The sequence below is a fragment of the Lepisosteus oculatus genome, chromosome 1 (assembly GCF_040954835.1).
Source record: "Lepisosteus oculatus isolate fLepOcu1 chromosome 1, fLepOcu1.hap2, whole genome shotgun sequence".
In the NCBI taxonomy this organism is placed as follows: domain Eukaryota; kingdom Metazoa; phylum Chordata; class Actinopteri; order Semionotiformes; family Lepisosteidae; genus Lepisosteus; species Lepisosteus oculatus.
This window is the reverse complement of record NC_090696.1, coordinates 75,190,069-75,209,217: the sequence shown is the minus strand read 5'-3', so window position 1 is coordinate 75,209,217 and position 19,149 is coordinate 75,190,069. Positions and strand designations below refer to the sequence as shown.

The window sequence follows — 19,149 nt, the reverse complement described above, 5'->3', positions numbered from 1 at the left end:
CCAGGGGTCCCTTTCCCCCGCCCGGGGGGTCTGGGAGAGCGCTCTGGGGGGGGAGCCATCCGTCACACCTGGAGATGAAAAGACGATGGGGAGCCTTTGCTGGACTTCGGTCTGGGCCGGAAAGGCAAGGAAACCTGCAGCAACACGGAAAAATCCCTTCTTCCTTAAACGGGAACTGCTTTTCTATGGATAGGGAAGGTCGAGGAGAGAGATACAGAGAGTCGAAAATGTTGATGCATACTTTGCCAGTGTTGTCTTTGAATAGAAAATGCCCCCTGTGAGGGAAGTGGGGCAGGACTTGATGGTTTACAATTTTTAGAATTTGCATATTAAAATTATAACATAATTAATGCAACATTATCCATTGTTAAGCAAATGACACTGAATTCGATTATTTTCCTCCCAATCTCCTACCATTAACCTACCATTTATTTGAATTTGGATTCTTTTATTTCTTAGGTACACTTATTTCATGTTCAGACAGTGGAGGGATAAATCTGTTGATGCTGCTCTAAGTTAGGACCAACAATTAATGCATTTCAAAAGACAAGATGTGTCCGCTGAATTTCAATTTGTAGAAAAAAATCATTTTAAAGATCTTTATATTGCTTTTCAGATGCACCATGTGTTCTCATTGTGTCCCAGAACAGTTTTTTTTTCTGAGGTTAAGCTAGGGATGGGGTGAGGGTTACCCTTGGTGAGCCCCAACGGTACCATTTTTTGCAGGCGAAAATCGGGTTCTGGGTGAAGGTTGCTGTGCAGTTGTGCCATTGGTCATGGCAGAGTAATTAAAAAAACTAAAACCGTGCATGTTTGTGTTTGCCCCGAGATGGGGCTGGTATCCCACCCAGCGTGCACCCTGCCTTGCTCCCTTTGCTAGCTGGGATAGACTCCAGCTCTCCTGAGACCCTGATGTTGATGGAGCAGTTAGAAAATGGATGGACGGAATTATTAAGAATATATTATAGATTATATAAGTTCTTTTACTTTTAGTTTTGAAGATTTACAGCTTAAGAAGTTCTGGTCACAAAGCACATTTTATTTCTTAGCATAAAAAAAAAATCCTGAGCGTCACGTTAAAGTTAGATGTGGTACTCTTCTGCCCTCTGCTGTCGAGTTTGTGAATCACTGCTATGATAACGCTGTAAAGTATTGGGAGCATCAAAAAACATATCTGTGCATGTTTTTAGAAAATAATAAGTATATCGTTTTTTTTTACATTGATTAAATGCTTTTGGGTGTAATTATGGTTAATTTACCATTTATGACAAAGCATGATACACCCTAAGAGTCACTAAATCACCACTCTAGTGAGAGCTGATTACAGACAGGTAATTTTAACCTATTGAATGTCAAGTCTGGTGAAGATCAAGGGCCAAATAAGTCCTGCTTATCAAGAGAATCATGCCTTCATTCCAACAGTATGTTCGAAACTGGACTAAGGACCTGACGTTAACCGCATCCTCTTTGTTGACAAGGCTAAGATTTGTACAGACCTCCCTGCTGGATGTCAGAAGGTCCCCTAATTGTTGTGCACAACAGACCAAAGGAATGTCCATATCATGATGATCGCAACAGGAGTCTAATCTCTACAGATCTCTTACAGTGATTTACAGCACATGTATATAGAAAAGCATGTACAGCACCTTTGTTTATATAGTCTTATAATAATGTCTGGTAAAATATCATTTCTGAAACGGAGGCAAAAACCTGTTATAAGTGAGCATGCTGCATAGAACAATATATCTTCTTCATCCATCCAGGGTTAAAGTTTGGGATCCTTTCCGAAAAGCACACAAAACCATTCCTGGTTACGAAACCCTGGAAATGGGAGTGAACAGTAAACTGCATGTTATAGACGAAGGAGCAAAAGCAATTTTACTAGCAGGTGAGTGAAGAGCTGAAGGGATCTGGGTGTCATCGTCTCAGTGTCGCTTATTCCGCTGGACTGTGGGAAAGGGGAAACTGGAATGATGAGATTTACTCAGTTATTCAGATTTTCCCCTTCTGCTCACCTCTTGTGCTCAAGAGGTTTGGGAAACCTGTCCTATTGAACAAGAGAGCAGAAAATAATTGAACGCAAGCTGTCGAACCAGGGGGCCGGATCCTGGTCGTCATGTGTACTGTGTGCCGTTTCTTCACACAGGGGACGTCAGCACGTGGGACCTCGACGCCGGCACGGTTCTGTCCGTCTTCACGCCCGACAGCAACATCCGGTGCCTCTCGCTGGCCCAGGACCGCAAAACCATGCTCCTGGGGCTGAGCGACAGCCCGGCGCTCATCGCCATGGCACTCGTGTCCAAGGAGATCGCAGAAAAATCCTCCTGCGCGGGAGCAGGCCTCTTCGCGGAGCAGTCGAGCACCAGCGAGGAGGAGGAGGAGGAGGAGGATGGCAAAGACGCATGCTGAATTGTGTACATGAAAAACAGCAAACCACACAGAGCCCATCACTCCAGCCTCTGTCACAGCGGGATGGGGATGACATTTTCATCCAACAGAGGAGCAGTTCTACTGTATCCTACTCTCTGCTGTCCTGCTAGAAGGCACAGTTCACTTTATCAGCTTACATTTTTTCCCAAATGATGATGAAATATACGCTAAAAATCCTCCCTTAACTTTACTGGAAAGTATCTGTACAATCAGGGTTTTTATTGCAGTTCACTTACCTTCTAAGATGTATTTTCTAAAATGAGAAATCTTCCAGTTTAAAGTAGATCTCACACACACACACACGGCAGCAGGATGGCGCAGTGGCAAGCACTGCTGCCTCGCAGCACTCCAAACATGGGGTGCTCTCTGTGTGTGTGAGAGTGTGTGTTCTCCCCCTGTTCTTGTGGGGTTCCTCTGGTTGCTCCCGTTTTCTTCCAACTCGCAACCATACCGGTGGGCGGATGAGCTTCAGGGAGACTCGGCCGTGGTGCCCCGTGATGGACAGGCGTGTACCCCGTCTTGGGCCTGCTGCGTGCCAGGATAGGCTCCAGCTCCCCCGTGACCCTAGATTGGAAGAAGGGTTAGGAGACGGACGGATGGACAGTTTGTCAAGTGTCGCAGCAATAAAAAGCCTTTTTTTCATGCTCGAATTAATTAAATCATTCTAACTCTTCAGAATTTGGGTTTCAAAGCCTCTTGCTTTTCACTGGGTACCATATCAAACAGTTAAGTTGTTGCAGGGTGTCCTGAGTCATGGGGTTTAATTTAACAGTCTAAAATGAAAATCAAATTAGGTGTAATATTTCTTACCACATGAAGTCACTCAACAGAATAGAATCAATTGCGGTCTTCAATAGAAAACGGCTTTGCTCCTGTCCAAAACTATTTAGCCATCCGTTCTTCAGTCCTTCCGTACATTTTCATCCAATACAGGGTCACAAGGGAGCTGCTGCCTATCCCAGCAAGCAACAGGGGCAAGGCAGGAGAACCTCTGGCTGGGACATCACAGGACAGCCTCCTAGTCTTGGACTCGATGCAGCACAGCTCACTTTTAAAGCACTGATTACTAAATGACACTTAAAATACATCTTTAAAAATACTATTGGATATGAAAATTCTTTCATACTAAGAAATGAAACAGTTAAGGAAATGTAACCAATTAAAGGTGTCCTCGGGAAGCTTTTCTATTCTAAATTAGACATTTCTCAACAAAAGAGTTTTAGTTACAGCCTTAGCCACAGTCCAGCGAATTGAGTCCTAAGTTTCATAAGAGAATGTTCCAGTCAAAGACTAAAGACAGCTTCTTCATTATTCAAAATCAATGAATGATCTGGCTTTGCCAAGGAGCTGTGTTTTGCTGAGAACCCATTTAAACCACTAATGCCTCTCACAGGAGTGGCCTGGATTGATTTAAGCATTGACAGACAACAGAATTCACTCTTGGTTGCTAATTAAATAGACCTAATATTGGGACGCCTAGATGGGTACATATCCGAACACAGTGAGATATTCCAGCTGAGACTAATCGACAACATAAGACATGAAGAGCACTTGTGAAAAATGAGATGAGGCCGTTTGCATTCTTGAGGATTACTACACTATCCTTCCTGAATTTACTTTGCTTATTTTTTTATTATTTCTTAATCATGAGTCATAAAATACAATAAATATAAATGATGATAGACTTTATCATTTCTGGTTGCTGTGAAATGTCGGGATTGGTTTGTTTGGGTTGACTACTACAAATCAACCCTGCTCACTGCTGTGACCTTTGACCCACGATGGCAGGGATACAGCCTGTATGCCTGTATTGTACAGCACTGTGTCCCTGACTGTCATAATGAAAACCACAGGAAAGAGTGCCAAGGGTGGTCGGTGTATGGCCACATTCGCAAAAATTGAATTATGATTTTGAATACAGACCACACCCCTCTTCATTACAGCACTAGGAAAAAGATGTGCCACAGGTCCCAGCAATTGTACGTTATAGATTTCAGTGATCATCCAAAAAGTAGTTGGAATGTTCCACTGTTTCAAAGCACCATGGATTATTCTTTACTTGGAAATTAGTCTTTGCATCCCTAACAACGATGGAAATAGACATGAAATAAATTAGCAGATGCATGAAGAATTCAAACAACCCACTTCTAAAAAAGTAAAGAACTGGCATGAACCCAACATGCTAAAAAAAGCATGAAGTATATTTACACTTCATAAACATACGTTGAAAGTTAAGAGATTCATCCTAGTGGAAATAAAGTTACTTTCCTCTTGGGCGCAGTATGAATTTACAGTCAGTTTTGCTTTGGGAAACAATGGGTTCTGGGGTCTTCTTTTTGAGGTTCGGAGATACAGTACAAACGTGACTCGTCAGTAGAATGCTTTGGATTGCTTCTACTGTGTTTGCAATGTCTGTGCCAGTACTGGAGGAGGACTTTCAGAAAAAAAAAACTTCAGAAGATTAAACGTATTCTTCTGAGAACCTAGAGTGTTATACCATCTCGTATGCAAGCAAATGGAATGATAATTCTTAACGTAACTCAATGACATTTACCAAGCTTATCGCTTTCAGCTACAGTATGATAATCATAAACAATATACAGCCATCCCCCAATTCTTGTTTCTTCTGCATTAAAATAAATCTACATAGACAATCGCTGGCACAGGTTTATTTAAATACTGAAAAACTTAAGAAAATTAAATTAGAAATACCAAATATTATTGAACAGTGAAATCAGTGAAAGTTTGCCACTGGTTTTGGAAGACTTTTAAAAAAAAAAGGCCAGAATTTTTAATTTGACTAAAAAAAAGTTACAAGATATCTTTTCAACATCACCTACAAATACTGTGTATCCCAGTTACATGTAGTCTTGTGCCTTGTTCTATCAATGCTCGAAGTTGTATATACTTTTACAATTTTTACCTGTAATCTTTTTATGTTCAGTTCCTCAATATAGCCCCATTTATAAAGTCACAAGTCACATAATAATGCACCTATACAGAGCAGTTATGGCAGTGTCACCTGCAGTAATCTTAAGGAAACATGGAGAGGTCTCTGCAGTATTCCGCTCAGTGGCCACACTGTTTCTGTCCTGCGTACTACCCTCTCGGCTAAGTGCAGCAACAGATGAATTGAAAACAGGTGTTCGGCAGCTTCGATGTATCGTTCATACCCAGGGTTCAAAATGAACGCCGCTTAGTCTCCAGAAGGATTGTTTCATCAGCAACATGACAACAAGAAGGCCGACGCGGGTCACTACCTAGACCTTCTGTCCTTTTTAGCCTTCTCGATGCTCTTGTCCATCGTCTTTTCGCTGTCGCCCCTGCACTTGGGGCAGTACCACTTGCCCTTGGGCTTGTAGGTGAGTCCGACGCAGGAGAAGTGGAACCACTCGATGGGGCACTCCTCGTTGTCGCAGCCGATCATCTCGCCGTAGGACACTTGGTTGCACAGGCAGTAGGTGGGCTCGTTGGGGTCGATGGCGAACTCCACGGGGGACACCTCCCGCTCCTGCTTGGCCTTGGAGCGCTTCTTCTTCTTGGAGGACTTGGACTTCTTCTCCCTGGGCGCCGGCTCCTCGCCCGCTTCCTCCACGCCGTTGGCCGGGTGGCAGGGGTCGCGGCTCTCGCTGTTGCGCTGGCGGCGCGGCCGCCGGGCGGAGGCCCTCTCGGGCGGCGCTGCCGCCGCCGCCTCCGGCCTGCCCTTCTCCGCGCCCTTCTCGGCGGCCTCGGCCGGCTCCTGGAAGCAGGGCGCGTGCGACTCCATCTGCCGGGCGCGGTTCTCCACCAGCTCCAGCATCTGCGCGACCACGGTCAGCTTCTCGTCGCCCAGCTCCTGGCTGCCGATCAGCGCGCGCTGGAGCTGGCTCTGCAGGCGCCGCCGCTGCCCCGGCTCCGGCTCGCGTCTGAACCTCTCGTACACCTCATCCACCTCCTTCAGCACTTCTGCATGGGACAACAAACAGGGGGATTATCTTGAGCACACTGGCCGGTATATGTGCAAAGCAGGGATGCGCCAATCACTCCATTCTCCATCGTTCGACCCCTGAGAACGCAGCCGAACAGGCTCCTGCAACTCTCTGAGGGCCTCCCAGTTGGGCACTTCCAAAATCGGCAGCTGTAATAAGAAATGGTCCATTACCAGCCAGCAGCCATATCACCCTGCAACTCACAACTGGCAACCCACTGAAGCTCAGCAGGTGTGAGCCTGGCCAGTACCTGGATGGGAGACCTCCTGGGAAAAACTAAGGTTGCTGCTGGAAGAGGTGTTAGTGAGGCCAGCAGGGGGCGCTCACCCTGCAGTCTGTGTGGGTCCTAATGCCCCAGTATAGTGATGGGGACACTATACTGTAAACAGGCGCTGTCCTTCGGATGAGACGTAAAACCGAGGTCCTGACTCTCTGTGGTCATTAAAAATCCCAGGGCGTTTCTCGTAAAGAGTAGGGGTGTAACCCCGGCGTCCTGGCCACATTTCCCATTGGCCCTTACCAATCATGGCCTCCTAATAATCCCCCTCTATGAATTGGCTTCATTACTCTGCTCTCCTCCCTCCTGAGAGCTGGTGTGTGGGGAGCGTTCTGGCGCACTGTGGCTGCCGTCGCATCATCCAGGTGGGGCTGCACACTGGTGGTGGTGGAGGGGATCCCCATTACCTGTAAAGCGCTTTGAGTGGAGTGTCCAGAAAAGCGCTATATAAATGTAAGCAATTATTATTATTACCACATTTAAAAAAACATGTGCATAACTTGGAATTAGTTTTTTTGGCACCCTGCCCCCCCCCCCCCCCCGATAGTCTCCAGCTGCTAATCCGCTCTTCTCATGGCTAGGACCTTTGACCCTGCAAGGCAGAGATAAAGCCTGTGCATGCTTTCCCAACGCACGCTTGTCCGAGCCTGCCCCTTTTCACACCACGAGTCCTACAGTAACAACTGCCTTTATACAGGCCACCTAAAGCACTTTACACACAGGAGGGGCCCAATTTCAAGAGCAGCACCCAACTGGATGACGTCCAGCAGTTACATGAGGCAAACGTGACCACGCTCAGACCAGATGTAAATTCTGACACCTTTTACAAATTTCATTTACCACCAGCGGTACTTGTCAAACCAGATGTAAAATCTGCTACCACTACACTTGAAAACTGGACTGCAAAACCAACAACGGCCGTGTAAGTTAGACAGAGCCCGCTTTAGTCTGGTATTTGTAACAATACACACCTAGGATGTTAAAAACTACATTAAATATGAAGACTGGGTTTGTTCCTAAAGGACCTTTGATGCATTAAAATAAAAGTAGGACTTCTTTCTTTGCCTGAGCTTTCTAAAAAGCCTAAAATGCTTCTACAACTGCTGACAGCTCTTCTCCTGTTCTTAAGCAGGAACAGAGATTAAGTGCACCCAGGTTACACCCCTAAGTTGCTTTCTCCCAAGTCAGGTGTGGGTATATCCTTATTTATACTAGATCTCGAAAAGGCAGTGCTTTAAAACACTACAAATTGAGTCAATATCCCCAACTTACATATTTTAAACGTTCTTTGCCCAAACGCCCAACTTAGTATCTGACCTGAAGGCACAGACACTAGATTTGCTAATGCTACATACTGAAATGGCAATAAAATGGATGCACAGTTAGATCTGCGAGCTCATACACTTTCTTCGTATCGAAACGAACGGTATTACCGTGGGCTTGGTAACAGCAGCATGGACTCCGTGTAGCTGATAAAATACAAAATTATCACATACATCGAAAGGTAAACCTGGAGAATTATGGGAAAACACTGATGCATCCAGTTTTTCGTTCGCATCAACTGTTTTTTAAAGTAATTTACTGCTGTGAATACGCTTATTTTAACCTGCCTATTGGAGTAATTTCTGCAGAGTTGACATGAGCGCCTGGGCTCGTAACGAATAAAGTGTGCTCATTTCTTCCGATAATGGGTGGGGTATTTTGGCGGAAGCAGCAGCAGCTTGAAAATGTAATACTGACCGATACGTGAATGAAGATCATTGTAATACCCTGAACTCTGGTTAACTGGAAATCTACTGAATGTACTGAAACCTAAAAAATAAAGAGCGAAACATGTCTTTGCAGCAGCACTTCCGCGTTCAAGCCGTGTGCTGATATCCAGGAAGTGACGACACTTCTGATCTGCGAGTAAAATGTATTCATAGACGTCTTAATACACACAAAAAAAAAACAGCACAAAAGGACGAAAACGCGCGGTTCAACACGTCTTGGCGTTTCCCCGTCTTCCACGGATCGAGAGCGTTTTGCAATAAATTGTGGGCCAAATAAAAAAAAAACTTTTCTTAAACAGAAGGAAACTGTTCACTACTGTGAGGTGCCAACCCCGGAGACTGACACACCACATACAGAGCTGCGTGTACCCCCGGACCCGGCGTCTCTTGCAAACCGTACCTCGGCAATGGTGTCAAGGATATTTAAGAGGCATGACATTTGCAGATACTCGGTCTAGGGAAGGGGAGAAAAGCGCTCTCCCTTCAACTGGGGAGGCTGGACTGTGGCCGTCGAGCCAAACACGGCCACGGCAGCCCCCGATACTGACGCCGAGCAGAACCGCTGCACACCGGGGGTGCAGTCCCTGGCCAACACACCGCCACGACGGACCCCCTCTTTAAAAGTGCGGTGCACAGCGCCGGCCGGCCGGCCGGGCGAGTTTTCTCACCCCATCCGCTGCCAAAATGGCTGATTCCCAGAAGTCAGTCTCGACTTGGGGGAGCGCACGTCCGCGGTCGCCCCTCGGGCTGGTGCTGGTGGTCGGTACTGGGCATCGGGGAGAGAGAGGAGACAACCGCGCAGGGTCCATTGCGATCCGTCCCCGGCAGCCCAACGAGGTCACACACCCGCGACGCGTGGGGAGTGAGCGAAATACACACACGCACACACACACACACGCGTAGAAAAGCACACAACAAAGATCAGCCCGTGTCGTCCTGCAGCCGCATCGAGAGGAGACGGGGCAGGAGGGGGAAATCAGGGTCGCCCTTTCGGGGCAGATCGCACGCCGAGGGGGGAGCTCGCTCGCCCAAAAAAAAAAAAGAAAAAGTGCCGAAAACGTGACCTACCCTGGTACTTCGTATCGATCTCTCTCAACAAGGAGACGTTCCTCTGCAGGTCCAAAGGCAGCGACTCCACACACTCGAGATACTCCTCCACATAGCTGACCAGCTGGGTCTTCTCCACGCTCGGGTAATGCCCCAGCATCGTGGTGGCGATGCATGAAAGCGCGGAGGATTGGGGGAAGAAAGAAAGAAAGAAAGAAAAAAAACACCACCACCACCACCAACAAAAATAAAGGCGAGCGGGCAACTTCAGGAGAGGGGCATTTGGTAGGTGGGGAAGGGGGGGGGGAGGGAGGAGGAAGAGGAGGATAATGTAGCTACTGTGTTGCCTCTTGAGCGGCTCGGTCCGCTGGACCAACTGCAGCTCCACTTCAAACAGAACACCCCCCCCTCCGTCTGCGCATGCGCCCCGGTGCGGCCCCATAAGGCAGCGCGCCGCGGTTTTGCATGTTCCCGGGACGAGGCGCGCGAGGGCGGCCGCCTTAAAGCGGTATCCACAGTTTTTGGGGTATCCAACGTCCCCCTGCACAAGAAAAGGGAAGTGTTTATCCCACCCACCCCCCTCCTTTCAATTTCATTCAATGCAATTCAAGGTGCTTTATTAGCATGACCGGTGGGTACACAATCAGTGCTGCCACAGCAAATAAAATGAACATGAAACCCAAAATCCAACAAAATCTACAGACCTATGGCAGACATTTACAACAACAACAACAACAACAACAAAAACATATCCTAAAATATTGACATATAGTGTAAACAGTGCTCCCTCTCTCCTTTCCTTTTTCTTGGTGGTGTCGGATAAACTGACGTTTTAGCGTTTAGCAGACGTTTAGTTTGGTTTGTACATTGTTTTGTGGGGGGAATCCCGAATTTGTGACTTAACAGGAAGTGTAGATTAAATTAAAGCACCTTTTAAATAACCGCTAAAAAAATCCATATCGAATTGACGAATGGAAGTTTGTTTAAGGCGCAGTTTACTGTCGCTGGAGTCTAAACGACTCGTAATTGCTCGTGGGTTTCAAAATGACTTAATTTCTTATTTGCTACGGTGATTGACACTATCGTTTTGATTGTATTCAGCAATTTAACAAAGCACCATAATCACGTAATTAGGCGCAACCAGTTTGTGTCGTCCATGTTATTAATTAACGTAAAATAGTCTCGTATTAACCTGGAGTCCTAAACGCTCTTCTAACTAAAAGTTTTATCCGTTTATTTTTTTATTGCACTGTTTTTCTAACAGAGGAAATATAACATAATCGAATTGAAAAACTTAGTAAAGACATGGCATGGTTATTTCGTATTTTCCTTTCGGCAGACCAAACACCGCGTTGTGTGCTTCGTCAGGGTGTGATGGGGGGGGTCTTTATTTTTTGCGTCAGCTCGCTGCACGCTGTATTGTTGTGCATTTGATAAGTAAACTTTGAGTGCAAGTGCAATTAGATAACCCAAAATTTAAAAGAACCGGCATTCTGGGAATGAGCCCCGTTCTGTTGATGCACTGGAAGTACACACCACCTGCGTTACTACACCGCTATGACGAGTGCAGCCTGACGTCACCCAGCTCGGTCCGAGGACGTCTTAGCTGAGGCGTGGTGACGTGCAGACCGCAGGCTGCTTCACGCAAAGGCACTCTCTGCCACGGGTCCGGGGACTTTCCCCTAGGCGCACGGAGGAGAAACTGGGTTCCCAGCTTGTAGCCTAGTAGACAGGTCTCCAGAATGCCTACACGTCAGAGTGGCCACGCCCGCCGTTATATACCGCCGAAGCGCAGCAGGCGCACCCACTCATGGTGTGAATATAACTTTTTTTTTTTTTTTTTTTTTTTTTTTATTCCGCCTTCTTGCCCAAGGCGTCTTTCCCATTAGTGCGCGCCCGCTTCGGGGGTCATGAGCCCCCAGTGTTCAGGTATGGACGCGGACGAGAGCTTTTAAAGCAACGCTGCAGCTGGAAAACATACTTTATACAAATGAGGACCATGCCAGACACGCCCCCTTTGGGGTTTTTTTCCCCCTGATTGCTCGCGTACAGTTATTTCTTTGGGAAGAGGGTTACAACGCCGTATGTCTCGGGACATAGGAATAGGAAACCCTTCTTCTTAATTGAGTGTTTGTCCGTATTGACATTCTGGAAAATAATTTCAAGAGCGATGCTTTTTTTTTTCCTGGGGGATCATGGGAAAGTATTTTTAAAGCAATAGGGCCGGGCTTCGCTCTTCATCTGAGCGACAGATATTTACTATTCATTATTATTATTTTATTCAAGTTACATTCACCCCCCAAATACTTTACTTTTCTGTTAGAATGGAGAAACAAGGTGAAAGAGAAAAGAAGAAACTCGTCGAATTTAGCTGAAATTAAAAACCATAGGTTATTTCACTGAGGACAGCACAGGGCATTTTTAAAATAAACAGAACTTCTCTAAAAGGAATAAAAAAACCTATAAATGCGTGGAAAGAACCGAAGTATCCATTTGTAAAGTAATGCTTTGAGCAAAAATAAAGACTTCCCATTAGTCGGACACTTTTGATAACGGAATAACCGAACCCGATACTTGCTTAATTGCGTGTTAAGACAAAGGAAATCGGTGTAATGAAATTAGCTGAATTTATGACAATAAAGAAATCAAAAGAAAATATGAATTGTTACAACGGTCAGGTGGAAGAAAAAATATTTGATTACTTTCGACTTTAGGTTCACAATATTCAATTACTGTAACTAACTGAAGATACTGCATTGCGAGTAACGATGGTGATCACACATGTGATCTTCGTTTGCATCATATATTTTCGACTACATCATAGCCACAAACGTTATAGCTTCATAGATGCAATAAACATTTTCATTTTTATGAACCTCCTCAATTTATTCGGTGATGTGGAAACGTAAATACAGTACAAACGATTCCCCATCTCATCTCCTCCACAGCAGACATAAAAATGAAAGACAAACATGGTTGAGTTTTACATATGCTCAGTCCAGAGTTTGCAACTGTGGATACTTCTAAATTCTCTTACAGTTCATCTTTTAACTATAGCATTTGATATTTTAAACTTATAATTATAACTTTTTTTTCTTAGTCTTGTCTTACTTTGGTCCATTTAATGTACTGTGCATTTTTATATACGTATTGTATAGTTTTTATTACTATATAATTATAATATAATTCTTATGACTGTATTATTTTCTATCACTCAGTTATATATGTTTATATTGTAGTGACCCCCCGTAGATTCCCTGGCAGAGTCGGCGGTGCACGAAGAGAGGCAGGAGAGGGCAACTGCAGTTCACAGCCTTTATTATCCTTTTCACTTACACGGATGTGCTATGTACTGTAGTTTCGTGAAACGCAAAAATAAAGATAGAGGGTGTCGTTATCAACCATGCAGCGTCAGCTGTTGTTGTACATGGATTCGTATCCAGAAGACAGACCTCATAGAGTTCGTTCCTTAGAGGAAACGTAACGTGTTTGATCCCGCTCCTGTCGCGATTGGATAAAAAGTATTTATTATTGTCCTCCGGCGTTCAAAGCCGCACCAGAATTAAAATCTTTGACGACTGCGACCCCGACCTCTTCATTTACTGCAGTGTTTTCCTTGAATTTGAAAGCTACCTAGAGTATTACGAGCAAGGCGTCTCTGTACTAATTTGGTTTCTTTAAGAAGTAGGACAGTTAGGCAATTTGTACAACATCTAAACATTTTTAAAAGACTGCCTGCCCTACATTTTCTTTGATATTTTTATGTTGCCTCGTTTGAAGAACAGTTTAGTTGATCAGTTCTACATTTAGAATAATCCCCAGAGCATCAGTGTTACGATTTTGAAGAATTTTGTTCTTAAAATCACTGCCTATCCTCATTCTCACATTTTTAATTGCTTGTGTAAAAAAAACAACGTTTTACATGAATCTCTCTAAATATAAAAAGTGGTCTGTGTCAATACTAAAGTCACATTTTCAGAAGACTTATTTCAGCATAAACCAAGACAGACAGCTGATCTCAATTTCCCCTGAGCAGAAGGAATTTAAATGGCTTACCTGGCAGACATCATTTAGGGAAAACCAGGATTCAGGCTATGAGAAAGGGGGTTCCTTCACTAAACAAGATATCCAACCTGTTCTTTTTGCTTTTTAGACTGCTTTTTGCTTCTGAATTCATAGTTAACTGAACATCGAGCTTGGCAGAGAGGGTGGAATTTAGCCCTTACGAAACGCTGTGCTTGTGTGAGCAAAGATGACCAATGACCTCCATTCCATTCTCTCACAGATAACGTTCCTAACAAGACAAGATGGTCTTCAGTCAAGCTGTGTGTGTGTCCTATACATTCCTTCATTGCAACCAACATCCAAACCATAGCAACCTTCCTGGTGTTGAGTTTGGTTAAATCATTTCATGACATGTAATCTGCCTTGGACGTTTTTTCTTCTGTCCTGATACTGTCAGAAGCTCTGTCTGTAGCAGACAGAAGGCAGCGATTAGACCTTGATAGAGTTCTAGCGCATTTCACTTTTCCCTGAGAAAATTTGCATTTTGAGCTCAGCTGAAAAAGAGTCTCTTCATTTTTTTCCACTTTCCACTCCTAACACCCAAACAAACTAATGAACATTTCACACTGGACCTCTGAATATGGGTTCATCTTCATTCCCATAACTTACCATGGTACGACAAGAGTCAAAGTGTTGCTGAGTATTCAGATAATCAAAGAATAATTTAATCACACCATTAAAACAAAATCATACTTTATTGGCCATATACAATTTCTTGTATGAGGAATGTGTCTTTTCGCAGACCCCAGCTTGCTCTCCATGAGACACACAGACAGAGAGAGAAGCTTGGGGTCAGAGCGCAGGGTCAGCCATTCATACGGCACCCCTGGAGCAGCTGGGGTTAAGGGCCTTGCGCAGGGGCCCAACGGAGTAGGATTCCTCTGCCAGCTGGGGAATACGAACCAGCAACCTTCCAGCCACAGGCACAGATCCTGAGCCACAGAGACACCACACCACCCATGTGGTTTTTATGTGGTCTAGTCTTTGATAACCTTAAACAATTTTGCAGCTTGTTTTCTTAACAGTCTTTGTTAATTCAAGTGGCTGAGGCCAGATAGCCATTTCAAATTTCCCACCACTCACATATGCTGTTGTCCTTCATTCATGCTTCCTCAGAATCAATAAGAGCTGGCTGAAGTCAGTATACAGTGCCCCTACCCAGCCCCATCCCAAATCTCCCTTGCACTAGCATGGGGCAGTCATCTCATGTAGAGATGCATCACTCCATCTGGTCATCAGCTGTAAGTTAGCTGAGTATCACTTGTGTACTTGTGTGACATGTAACCGTGTCTCCTATCTGCTGGGAAGTCTTTTCTGCCTAAGTGTCCCAGGAACGCCCAAGGGCTGGTTTTGCCCTGTGCTCTAAGTGGGTGTGAAAGTAGTTCACTGTGCACAGATTATCATGCTGTTCATCGATAGCTTTCCAGTACAAAAGTGGGTGGCTACGGATGCTGGGTTAGGAATAACTCAGGTCTAATCCTTTAGCTGTAAATCTTAGAAAATAGGCTATAAGCAATGTCTCAAAAGCATTTTAGAATGTTTTCATATTCAGCTCTTTAACAGCACACAATAGCAAACTAGCTCAATCATGGGAAACTTGTGGATTCTTACATTTTGGACCAAAAAAGAGCACTAAAATGCATAACAATGATTTAAGCACATGTAGAAATATAGTTTTGTACAACTTAGAGTGTAATAATCTTTTGTTATTAGCTTTGTCAGCATTAACATTGCATTATTTTCGGGTTTCTTGTTTATTTAATATACATTTTGCATTGCAATCCTGTAATTATTGGTAAACAAAGCAATAATAATTGCTGTATGGCACATTTCATAAATACCCCCCACCCCCCATGGCTGTAATAAGATTGTGTTATTCAGTCTCCAACAATCACAAATTCAGTTTGGCTTGCCTACTGAGCCTTTGACAGCATGCCACGACATTCGCATTTCCTGAGCTGGGAGGTAACAGAATCAGCACAAATCAAAACATTTCTCGATGAAAAGACATGACAAAACAGACATCTCTCCCCAGCTCTATCAATGCAGCCGAATGCATTGCTAGTATATTCACGAATCACAGAATGTATGATCATATTGTTTTGTTTTTCTGTGGCTCGTTTCAGGATGTACACGTAAATCCCCGTGCCTGGCAATCTTTTCGACAGATATACTGTACGTGCATTTTACTCTCCTCTGTACTCTCTCTGGTAGCTGTATTTTGGGACTACTCTAGCAGCAGCATGTAACTCTTTCCTTCTGGATTTTTTCAGTGAGTCATTTGATTCTGCAGGAAAAATTACAGTACCTGTTTAATATTTGCTGCACTTTAATGTTGTGTTTGTTGTTTTAAAAAAAGGTTTCAGACATTCAAGGTCACAATTGTTTGTTAACCTGTTCACAATATGCTGCTTAGAGAGAAATCTATTCGTCCGATATCCTCTTTTAGAGCCAGAGCCCAGCCTGACACACACAGAGCATGAGATGGGATTTCACCTTGGACATCATCCTTTGATGACTGGCAAAAAGATGCCCTGGAAGAAACCCACAAAGACACAGGGGAACACGCATATTCCACACAGAAGGCACCTTAGTCTGTAATAAAAGCCAAGAAGAAAGAGCTGTGAGGTAGCAGCCTCTTGCTTAGAGAAAAATGAAATACTGTACTGTACATATTCGGTTATTGCATTGACATGACTGATAATATGCCACTGCCTGGGAATACATGGCAGCATTGTCCATATTTGTGCTTTTGTCTTAAATGATCACCAGAATAATTAATAAGTAAGTTTTCTTGAGAAGCAAATGTAATAGTTTGCTGCCAAGATTTTATAATCTGATTATGGCAATTATGTTACTTGCAATCTTTTGTCATTTTCAAAAACGTCTCATTTTCTGCCAGGAATTACTTTAAAAATGTTTTTACTATCTTCTTTTCAGAGTAAACAAAAATCAATTCCGTATTCACCATAATTACATCTTCCCCTGAATGTGAGGTGTACTTACAGAGCAGACATTGTAAGAACGTCTCTTTATGCTGAGAAGACGAACGGATTTTAGTAGGTATTTTGCTGCTGTCATTATTTCTCTGGAGTATAGATGCAATTCTAAAGTAACAATTGAACTAAAGCCCCTTTTCATTTATAGATCTGTCATTTGTCACATCTGTCTTTTCAAGATGAGGTTTACAAGCACAGTGATGACACCTATGGAGAAGGGTAAAAGGGTTCATTTGTCAGGCTGTTGGTATGTGATTGTGAACATGATTCATTACAGAACAAAGACAGAGAGCAGGGAGTATATGCATTACACAATATCTCCTGAACCTCAAACAGCAAGACGTCTGTACCATAGCCTGGGGAAGAAGTAACTATCCTTGTGTTTTAAAAGGAATTAAAAAAAACTCTCTGAACTAAGTCTAATTATAGTAGTGCCGCCTGTCTGATGGTTGACCTTGTGCTTGCATTGGGTTGTTTTGGAGGATCTGATTGGAGGAGCAGTTTGTAGAGTTTAGAGATCATAATAATAATTCCTTGCCTTTTCTGTAGCAGTTTGCATCGCAAAACACATCAAAGCCCTTTCCATACAGGAGAACACCTGCTTCTTCCCCCACTACAGACCAGTGCCCACCTGGGTGATGCACGGCACTCATTATTCAGCAGAAGACCCACTGCACAGCAGGTCAGGATCAAATATACAATATTCAAAGCAAACAGCTTGAAATAACTCTTTGATACTGGTAGGCCATGTCCATGTTGCTCTCCACTGCTCTAATTGTGTTGTGATTGGCCATGGCCAGCTCTCACTCAGAGTAAATGCTCAGAGTTAGGCCCTAGAGATTGATCCCAGTTGCCTGAGGGGTCTTGTTTTCGCCAAGCGCTGGGCTGCAGGCGCAGTTAAAGTCAAGGTGCAGAGCTTTGGCAAGCACAGTTTCAAACTGCCTTCTGCGATCAGCACGTCGTTTTGAAAGAGACAGTTTGGGGGGCTGTAAACTGCACAAGTGCTTAAATAAAATAATTGACCACTTGGGAGTCACGTCAGTATGAATCTGGTCAACGACAACAACAACAACAACAACAACAACAAAAAGAGCATCAAAAAAATACTGAGCACCAGGGCGCATTGTTACTGAGCTTATTCAGGCTGCTCCTTTTGTCCACTTCATGCACAGTGAGCATGAAGCAGACATCCTCCTAACAGCGTCTCCCACGCTGTGTACCGAACAGCACGGACCAAGGCAGTACCATGCTGCCCTGGCAGCAGCTCCTGCCTTGTGAGCTGGAGAATGGTTTCGAGCAGCAGTGCACCGCATTCACCTCCACACAATTTACTGCAGTTGGCTTTCCACACCTGGGCAGCAAGCCAACATCAACTAGACCAGTGACTGAGGTTTGCTGGGCACCGCCTCGGTACAGGTGGTGCATATTCTCGCATACATCCCTTGCAAAAACCATCAACCCTTAGAAAAACCATCAATACAGGATCGATAACCTGAGAGTAAATGGCTCTTCCTACTAATGCAGCAGACGTTAGTAGTAGAAATGTAGACATGTCTCAGTCATAACAAGTTTATTAAGGGCTACAGTACGTCAGTGTTAGCGACTAGTGCGAGGTACAGTACCCAAAGTCAAGAGCTGTTGCTGCCTTGTGCATCATGTGCTCTTCAATCAGCGGTGCCGGGTGTGAAGGACGAAGCCTGAGTGTTGCTGGCAAGACTCGTGAGCACCGAGCACCGCTTTGCATGATGCGTTAATGGTATGATTTTATCAAAGACCCCGATGAAGGCACGGGGGGCACAGCCATCGTTACACCACGAGCAAGGTGTGATCTATTTTCTGTAGTTCTAAACAACAGAAGCAACATCTTTTTTTTAAATCAATTCCTCAGACTTTGAGTTAGTTCAAAGCCACTTAAAAACCTCAAATTTTGCAATATTGATTTCATCGTGCAACATGCAGGCTTTTTATTCCCCTCAGAGCGAAAATCAGCGGAACTGTAAATCTAGACCGAGATTATTTTGAGGCTCTAGGGCTGTGGAATTGAATTAGCTCCATTTATTTTGTTAATTGTAGCCAGTGAACGACCTTTTTTTTTTTAAAAAAAAATCAAATCGCGTTCAGATGAACCTGACTAAGTTTAATTTTAATTAGGGAATTATTGGTACAACGATGGAAGCACAGTTTCTAAATTTAACATATTTTCGTTTTTGTTTTTCTTAATTATTTGTATGTATTTGTACATATATATTTATATTTTTTTTAAACGTGTTCTCATTACGTTCCAAGACTGAAATCTACGTTGTTCTGGTGAGCCGCTTGCAGAAAAAGGACCAGGCTCCGGGTGGGCACTGCTACATTAATAGATGTGAAAAATCGCGATTCTAACTAGCACCCCTGTCTGATTTGTCAAAGGCGCCTGTGTGAACTCGTTTTCAGTTCTGAACAGTTTGTGCCACATGTTGAGAGGCGTGTAGGCGGATTGTGCTTTACAGAGCGGCTTCAACCGTTACATTTTCTATTTAATATGTTGTATCATCAACTTCGTAACTAAATGTTGTGTTCTGCTGTTTTTTTTTTAACAAGACATACTG

The 19,149-nt window shown here is 44.0% G+C and overlaps 2 protein-coding genes across 12 annotated transcripts in view; one reads left to right on the top strand and one right to left on the bottom strand.

Annotated features, from left to right (window-relative positions):
• LOC107077192 (uncharacterized) overlaps positions 1–4,119 on the top strand; it is a 32,498-nt gene extending 28,379 nt beyond the window's left edge. For all 11 annotated transcript variants that reach the window (XM_069192972.1, XM_015345841.2, XM_015345839.2 and 8 more), the window contains 2 exons: positions 1,764–1,888; positions 2,147–4,119. In XM_069192972.1, the coding sequence (XP_069049073.1) occupies positions 1,764–1,888; positions 2,147–2,409 (388 nt within the window). In that variant the 3' untranslated portion in view covers positions 2,410–4,119. The remainder of the gene's footprint in view (positions 1–1,763; positions 1,889–2,146) is intronic.
• A 964-nt stretch (positions 4,120–5,083) lies between these two features.
• ing2 (inhibitor of growth family, member 2) lies at positions 5,084–9,919 on the bottom strand. Its single transcript, XM_069192988.1, has 2 exons — positions 9,516–9,919; positions 5,084–6,375 (listed from the first exon to the last, which is right to left on the bottom strand). Exons 1-2 carry the CDS (start codon positions 9,652–9,654, stop codon positions 5,687–5,689), a joined length of 828 nt encoding a protein of 275 aa, XP_069049089.1. The 5' UTR covers positions 9,655–9,919; the 3' UTR covers positions 5,084–5,686.
• Between the last annotated feature and the right edge of the window lie 9,230 nt (positions 9,920–19,149).

Excerpts from the sequence above, each read along its gene's own strand:
- ing2 (XM_069192988.1), bottom strand. The coding sequence starts at position 9,654 with ATGCTGGGGCATTACCCGAGCGTGGAGAAGACCCAGCTGGTCAGCTAT. Across the intron at positions 6,376-9,515 it reads GATCGATACGAAGTACCAGG|AAGTGCTGAAGGAGGTGGAT; the intron begins GTAGGTCACGTT and ends TGTCCCATGCAG.